This window comes from Mauremys reevesii, linkage group 13, assembly GCF_016161935.1.
Source record: "Mauremys reevesii isolate NIE-2019 linkage group 13, ASM1616193v1, whole genome shotgun sequence".
In the NCBI taxonomy this organism is placed as follows: domain Eukaryota; kingdom Metazoa; phylum Chordata; order Testudines; family Geoemydidae; genus Mauremys; species Mauremys reevesii.
The window spans coordinates 46,892,796-46,901,009 of NC_052635.1; the positions used below are offsets into that span (position 1 = coordinate 46,892,796).

Sequence of the window (8,214 nt, forward strand, 5' to 3'; positions counted from 1 at the left end):
AGTCTGGGGAGTAGGAGCCACCAGACCACCCCTGAACATGGATTCATCGTTCTGGAATAGCACTTCAGTGCTAATAAGGGGATATACTGTATTACTTTCTTGATGGTTGTATCACATCCTTCTTCCCCCTTCATAGCGGCTTATCTTTTGTTGTTTGATACCAGTTGGTGAGGATAGCCAAGGTGCTGGGGACAGAAGATCTATATGACTACATTGACAAATACAACATTGAGCTGGATCCACGCTTCAATGACATCTTGGGCAGGTGAGCCAGGAACCTTTTAAGATCAACCCAAAATCTTTGAGCAGGTAAAGTAATGCTCTGGCAGCAGCGCTGTGTCTAGACACAGACCACTGTCTAGGAATAAAGCAGCTGTAGGGCTCCTAAAACTAACCTGGTTCTTGTGTGATATCAATCCAGTAGAGCAGTGCTGCCTTGAAAAGAATCCTGTCTCTGCAGATGTGGCTAAGGACAGATGCTGACAGATTCTGAGAGATGATGTAGGCAATAAATGTACAGTTGGAGTTAGTGACTAGGCAGATGCTACCACTCTTCTTCAGGGGAATTTGATGAGGTAGCTGTTGACTTTGTTACAGCAAATCAATCACTGCTTAGGAGGAGGTAGATTTTTCTAGTACAGTGATCGTTTTCAGTGGTGACATTCACCAAAACTACCTTTGGGGGGGAGGTGGAGTAGGGAGAGAGAGGGCTTGTCTACACTACCAGCCAGATAGACGGGCAGCGATTGATCCAGCGGGGGTCGATTTATCGCATCTAGTATAGACACGATAAATTGACCGCCAATCGCTCTAGCGTCGACTCCGGTACTCCACCTCAACGAGAAGCGTAAGGGGAATCAATGGGAGAGCGTCTCCCATCAACACACTGCAGTAAATAGATCTCAATACGTTGACTTCTTAGCTAAAGTTGCATAACCCAGGTCTGGTCTACGCTGGGAGGGGTGGGGATTGATCGATCTAAGTTACGCAACTTCAGCTATGTACTTAGATCTACTTACTGTGGTAAGTCGATGGGAGAGCGCTCGGCTGGATCGATCGCTGCCCATCGATCCAGCGCGTAATGTACACAAACCCTTAGTGTAGACCAGCACGCAGTGTGGGCTGGGAGTTAATTTCACAACCTGAAGTCACATTGACTACTGTGCCACCAAGAGGTGGCATGGTGTACTTCAGCTTTCTAATCTCCAGTACAATTTTGATCATATTTGCTGCCACACTGAATAGTGACAGTATCTCTTGTGGCATACACCTGGCCAGCAGGCCCTGTTTCAAAGAGGAAAAGCCATATTCAACAGTGGTGTTGCAGACTCCACTCATTTGACTTTCCTCACTCTACAGGCACTCCCGTAAGCGATGGGAGCGCTTTGTTCACAGTGAGAACCAACACTTGGTGAGCCCAGAAGCTCTGGATTTCTTAGACAAGTTGCTGCGGTATGATCACCAGTCACGACTCACAGCAAGAGAAGCCATGGAACACCCCTACTTCTGTAAGTAGAAGCCTTCTCATGTTTTGCTACTGTTTGAGCTCTGGTTCTATTGGTTAATGATGATGGCGATGCGGCAAGTGGCTGTAAACTGAGCCTTGTCTCTCCAGATACTTGCATAGGATCTGAGAGAGTGTTTGCCTCTGACTGTGTTAGATGGGGTAGTCCATTACACCTAAGCCAGCCTGGACTTGCCCTTCTGGGAAGGAAGGGCACTCCCAGGAGAGAGAATGAGTTGTGGTATATGGTATTGTCAAGCCAGTCAATCAGCTTGTTAATGAAGACACTTAGTGGTGCTGCTTTGGTGATAATTGCAGCACAGATGCCTGATTTCTTATCTATCTCCCATGTTTTAATAAAACCAAATGAATAGTATCTCATCCCATTTTGTTGTTTAATGTGTAACTGAATGAATAACTTGTTTAGTTTTTGCCTATATTTTGTTTGCTAGTATGGCAAAATTCTCATACATTTGTTCAAACTTATTTGTGATTTCTTCAACAAATAATTCTTGGTCCGCAGATTTTTTGTGACTAGTTGCAAAAATGTTAAATCTGATTATTTGCTTAGTAACACTAGTCACGTTGTTTTCTTGGTCCCTGATTGATTCATACAATTAAGCAACACAGTCTACAATGAAAATTTTGCAACTTAATACACAACTTAGTTTGCTTTTGGCAAATGTTAGAGCTAAAAAATTGATTTTAAAGCTTGAGTGCTAGAACTTTCATGAAGAGCGAATGCAAAAGTCTTCTAGAAAGAGCTGAAGAGAATTTTATTCCAAATATGAACAAATATCTGCAGAAAAATGGTTTCAAGATTTGCTCAGCTGTAGCTCAGCAGCAACCAGGGAAACATTTATGGTTCCTTGTGCTGCTGCTGCTGCAGAAGCAGGCCCTGGGTCTTTTATTATCAGCCATGGGTGTGGCACTGTCAGTCTGCAGCTGGGAAGAAAAGGGGCAGTTAATGAAACAGGCTTTTTATGAAAGATTAAGACCTAAAAAGTAATTTAACACAGTTATAGTATCATGTTAAACCCTCAATACACTGAACAACTTAGGGTTGTATTTGGAAATTATCTGTTAATTTGAGATAAATCTTGGTCTCTGATCCACTAAACTCACTTTAGAGATCAGTTTATTATTAAAGTCACTTAATCTTTCCTTCCCAGACTAATTTTGGATGCATTTCCCTCAGCTGCCTTTTTTATTATGTCAAGCACACCCATTGAGACTAGAGTGCTGCATTACTGCAGCTTATCAGTGATCCAATGCTACCCTCATACACCTGTGTGCATTTCCTGCTGAAGTCAGTGGGACTTGCTTCTGTGCACCTGAGGGCACAATTTGACATTTTATATAAAAATGCTTAGTGCATACTTGTATATCAGTTAGCAGTGCATATACAGGCCTCGTGCTTCTGCGATGCTGTCTGGCAGAACAAAACCTAACCCCTTGTATGTTGTTCTTAGATCCCATTGTGAAGGACCAGGCTCGGATGGGTTCATCCAGCATGCCAGGTGGCAGCACTCCTGTCAGCAGCGCAAGTATGATGTCAGGTCAGTTCCTTCTTGGTAATTGCTGTACAACTTCCTGTACAACAGTGAGATGGGAGGTGAGGAAAGCAATCAGGACTAGTGGATTCTGCAGGCAATGCTGCTAGCCGTCAGCCCCAGGGTATGACCTATGTAAGAGGGTACAAACGAGTTGGAGATGAAACAGGAGTAAAGATTCACTAACCTGCCATGGTCCCTGCTTGTTTCACAAGAAAGTGCTTTATTGTTTTGAATGCCTTTGGGGCAGGGTTGAAAGATGTTGAGATGGGAGGATAGTACTTCTCCAGCGTCACATGTCTGCCCCCAAGAGATGTGTACAAACATGATTCTGCCCCCACCATTTGAGACCAATGGTGATTGTTTAGAGGCCAATGAAAGCTCTTTAGTCACATCTTGTTCTTTAGAACGTAGTGGCATTTTGTTACACTCCCACTAAAGTGGCCTCCCAAAGTAGCTGGCCTTTGGAAGCATATTGGGTTGCCTTAGGTATGATGTGCCATCCCTGCTTTAATTCATGCTGAACTGTCTTGTTTCAGGGATCTCTTCAGTGCCAACACCTTCACCCCTTGGACCTCTAGCAGGCTCACCCGTGATTTCTGCCACCAATACTCTGGGGATGCCGGTTCCGGCTGCTGCAGGAGCTCAGCAGTAGTGATGGGTTTTGTCTCCGAATGCCTGAGCTGAGTCAGGTGGGGAAGAGGTTCCCCCTCTACCTCTCCCCAGGCTGCAGCTTGCACCTGGCAGGGGAAGGGAGGGGATGGAACACTTTGGAGGCACCGTGTCTGAACAGTTGCTTGTGGATTTATAGTAGTTCAGTCATTATATAAAAAAAATTATTATAGGCTGATTTTTTTTTTCTTTTTTTTTTACTTGAACTTTTCGTAACTCAGGGGAATCCCTGAAAATACTGCAGATGGAATATTTCTCGGACAATTTTTTTTTCCCAAACTCCTCATCACTTGAGAACAAAGATGAACCAACTACATTTCCAGGCCGTTGTATCCTGCTGGAAATCTCTTCTCTTCATAGTCCCACCATTACTCCGCCACCAGCTCACACCGTGGGGAGATTGTCTTGTGCTTTTCTCTGGAGTCTACCAGACCAAGTCTTCACAAGGCTGTGGGAGGGGGATTCTTAAAGTACCAGTCACTTTAACACCATATTCTGCATATGGCTCAACTGGGGTACATTGAGGAGACAACTTCAGTTTGTAGAGATGGTAAAAACTTATAAGAAATAAGCGCAGATAAGGCCTAAAACCCAATTCTGTCCTGTATGAATCATGTCTCTCTAGGAGCTAACCAGAGCGCCGACTCTCTCCCTTGCATGTAATTTTAGTCTTAAAGCATAAAGTTACCAATCCAGTTGACGTTCTTGCCATCTCCTGTTGAAGGTGCTTCAGTAGGGTAAGCTGTACTCTAATCAGTACCTTTTCCACATAAGGTTCTTCCGGCCAGTCCCTTGGCTTGGAATTCTGGAATGAATTTGTTACTGGGTATATTGTTGTTTTTTTTTTAAATTGTTTATACAGATTTCAAAATGGTGGCTACTTAAAGAGCTGGAAAATCAGACTGCGCCAAGTCACATATTGAGTCATCACCCAGCACCCCCACCCTCATGTGCCATGTGGTGAGAATACTGGTTACCTCACAGTCTTGTAAATATGCACTGAGAGGAAGGAGCGAGTAGACTAACTTAAACTGAAATGGTAGACTGTAATTGTGGACAGATATTACTATTGATGACAAAGCACCCTTGTTACAGCCTTGCTACCCTTTGCTGTGTATATATACTTTGTCCTTCATATGTGAAAGATCCAGTGTTGGAATTCTTTGGTGTAAATAAACATTTGGTTTTATTTATCAAGGTTAGATTTAAGTTCCCTGTGTAGAGGTCTCACTGGGTTGGTGTTGCACACTTTTACACAGGAGTGGCCTGCAGGCCTGCACATATTGAGGGAGGCTGCTTTCCTATTCATATGCACCTTTGTATGATCTGTTGTAGTGAGCAATGCAGAGAAGCCTTATAGAAGCATCACAAGCCAAAGTATCTCCTGGGATAAGGATCTTTTGCCATAGAACTCCTTTTGTTTCTCAGCCATGCTGGGATTTGTGGTAGGGAAACAATTCCCAGCTTTTTGTGCATTGCTGTTCACTGAAATCAAACCACTTAAGCTTGTCAGGTGCTCCACTAGAGAGACTTTAAGCACAATGGCACCCATCACTTCTGGATCCTCATTTTAATGCCATTGCAGCAGCTGCTTGTTCTGGGCATTGAGTACTCTTCTAGCTCTTGCAACAAGTCCTGAAGCCTTGGCATTTCACCCCTGCTTGTTCTATAAGCACCTACCACTTTAATTTTATGTGGTGGGGTTTCAACCATTATTTCCTTATTGCTTCAATTAATTCTGCAAAGTAAGGCAGTTGAGTGCATGGGCTGGATTAAATTGAGAGAAACTGGCCAGCATGGAACCCATAGTCCCCTTTACATTAGGATCGCCTAAATGGGAGATGAATTTTTAATGAACACCAGGGTAGCTTTCTTCTCCAGGATGTCATCCAGTGGAAATGTATTGTACTTAATCTTTTTATATCCTAGAATGATGTGAAAATCGGACCATGTTGACTGTTTCCTTGATGTGCAGTAGCTAAAAGCACCAAGTATGGCAAAGATATCACTTGTGGTTTGTTTGCACTAGGTTGGGAGCTACACAGGACACTTAACCAATTTATTTTTTGTAAATGAGGAAGGAGGACTGTAAATCAAAACAGTTGGCTCCTTCCTAGCTAAGAGAGCATCATTGTAGATAAGGCTGGATAATAAGGAAACCACAAACAGCTGAAGGTTCTCATGCCCATCAAGCCTTGCAAAAGAGAGCAAGAAAACAAGATGAGAATGGAAGGACTCCATTCTGGACGTGACACAAGCTCTTTATATAAAATGCTACATCAGACTCACTGCACAAGCATGCAACTAAATAGACTGGGATAGTGTGTCCAAGTGGTGATGGGAGGGCAAGGGGTTTACAGATTGTAACAACTTCTGTGTTGTAGATTACCTCATCTGTATACCTTGTATTGGAACACTTGGTTCTCAGTACTACTTGTCTCTGCATTGTGTTAAATGGCAGGAAATCAAATGCCAATATATTAGTCCTGTTGGCAACTAACCTTCAAGGTCTTTTTTTTCTTTTCTTTTTTTTTTTTTAAAAAAAGGTTTTTTATCTTGTTTGAAGTGGCCCTTTTTTGTTGAAGTTAGACTTTCTTTTCTCGATTTATTGGTTGTAATTGTATTGTAATTGTTATAACTAAACTTAACCATGCTGGGAAGAAGTTGTGCCATGGAGGTCTTTAATTTTTTTTAATAAAAACATTGAAAAAAAACATCCCTGCAGAGTGAGCAGTACAGTAACCTGCAGCTAGTTGCACATGCAAACTAAATTGCTTTGATTTTACACAAATTACATTGGTGTCTTCCATAAAAGGAAATAAAGACGAAATGTTATTGTATTCATTCTAATGCTGCAGAAACTTGTGCCCTGCTCAGACAGTATTTTTTTATCTTCTGTACCTGTCCACTTTGTGCTTGTGTGAGCTTGGAAAAAACAAGGCAAACAAGTCCTGGCTTGTCAGAGCTTGGATGGAGGCCTTCAAAGAGCATGTAGGTGCTGCAGGAAGTGGGGTTGATTTGGCGGGTGCATTCTTTCCTCTGAGTCAGTCTCTGTGGCGATTAGGGGCACGCTATTGCTGGCAATATTGTCACTTGGGTGAAGGATGAAAACAAATGTCCTGGTCATGTGTGGTCACTAAAAACCTTATGTTGGTCTTCGGAAGTATTAGATTTTGTGTAGGAGAGTGGGGATAATTCAAGTAATTATATTTGCACCCAAACTGCCCCTGCAGTTTGAGCTGGATTAAGGCAGTGACACTCAAATTCTGGAATTAGGAGTGTGTGGAGCCTTTTATCTTAATCCATGGAATGAAACTTCAGGAGCACAAGCAATGTGATGGAGGATATGTAGTTAACTGAAAAGGGGTCTTTGTCTTGCAAAGCAAATGTTGAGCTTCTGGTGATCTGGTATTTAATTCCTGGCCTAAACTACTGGTGTGCTGCTAAATAGTTGTCACATTACAACCCAGATCTGGCTGCATTTAAATGGCAAATGATGCAATCTCAAAATTTGTCTTTAACAGCAAGAAGCCCCAGTGAGGATCAGGGCCTAATTGTGCCAGAAGCTGTACAAATACACACTGAAGAAAGTCCATACCTGCAAGAACTCCCATTTGTAAAGTGGTGTTAGTGGATGAGGTGCTATGTAAATGAATGATACTATTAAACTGGGCCTGAAATGTAGGGGGAAAAATGTGAGAAGGGAGGAAAAAATTAAAAGCAAATTAGAAGTAAAAAGCTCCAGGGTGGCTGGCTAGCTCTGCTGTAGCAGTCTCTCAGACAAGATCTTAGTACAACTACTTGTGACAGCTGTTCTGGTACAGTATCATTGATGGTCAATTTGCTTATTTTCATCTTCATTTGCACTGTAGAGAGGAGCCCTTCTGAATGTCAGTTGATGGATTTGGCTTCTTGCTCTGGGTCATCCTCTCTTTCCAGGTGGTGTCCATATGGACTTCACTTGATGTGGAAGTCATGTTGGTGGCATCCTTATAGGATGTCCTAAATGTGATCATCGTTGTCATCATTTGATGCTGTAGGTGGGTTGGCTCTCCTTAGAACTTCTGATGTTGCTGAAACTCTTTCCAAGACACTCTGCACTTTCACAGGCATTTACTTTGGAATGAAGTGACCTTACCAATTTTCTTATAGATTTCCATGACTCTGCTCCATAAAGGACAGACATGATGCTGGTGTTAAATATTCATATTTTTGTTAGTGTCAGTCTGGCCATTTTTTCCTTTACCCGGAGCAAGGTCTCAGCGCAGAAAATTGGGCAGGGTCAGGTTGCGCTCATCAGGGCCGGCCGCCGCTCCGCGAGCAGCAGGGAGTTCGTTTGCTGGGGGAGGGACCGGCTTGCAGCGCTATGTGACGCGGTTCCACCCGGCCCTGCGCCCTGCACCGATTTGCTCACAGCCACGTGTCCCGGGCGCGAGAGGCAGCGCGCGCAGGCAGGACTCTCTCAGGCGGCTGCGTCAGTCAGGC

The 8,214-nt window shown here is 43.3% G+C and overlaps 1 protein-coding gene and 1 long non-coding RNA gene across 4 annotated transcripts in view; one reads left to right on the forward strand and one right to left on the reverse strand.

The window, feature by feature from the left end:
- CSNK2A1 (casein kinase 2 alpha 1) overlaps window positions 1-6,445 on the forward strand; it is a 33,872-nt gene extending 27,427 nt beyond the window's left edge. For both annotated transcript variants that reach the window (XM_039498797.1, XM_039498798.1), the window contains 4 exons: window positions 165-265; window positions 1,360-1,508; window positions 2,977-3,063; window positions 3,597-6,445. In XM_039498797.1, the coding sequence (XP_039354731.1) occupies window positions 165-265; window positions 1,360-1,508; window positions 2,977-3,063; window positions 3,597-3,712 (453 nt within the window). In that variant the 3' untranslated portion in view covers window positions 3,713-6,445. The remainder of the gene's footprint in view (window positions 1-164; window positions 266-1,359; window positions 1,509-2,976; window positions 3,064-3,596) is intronic.
- Window positions 1-8,214, reverse strand: part of LOC120380899 — a 68,141-nt gene that overhangs the window by 59,150 nt on the left and 777 nt on the right. The window contains exon 2 of one of the 2 annotated variants that reach the window (XR_005587872.1): window positions 2,264-3,188. The exons of the other annotated variant lie outside the window; for it this stretch is intronic. This is a non-coding gene — a long non-coding RNA (uncharacterized LOC120380899). Of the gene's footprint in view, window positions 1-2,263; window positions 3,189-8,214 lie in introns of those variants that run through there. 2 annotated transcript variants of the gene reach the window in all.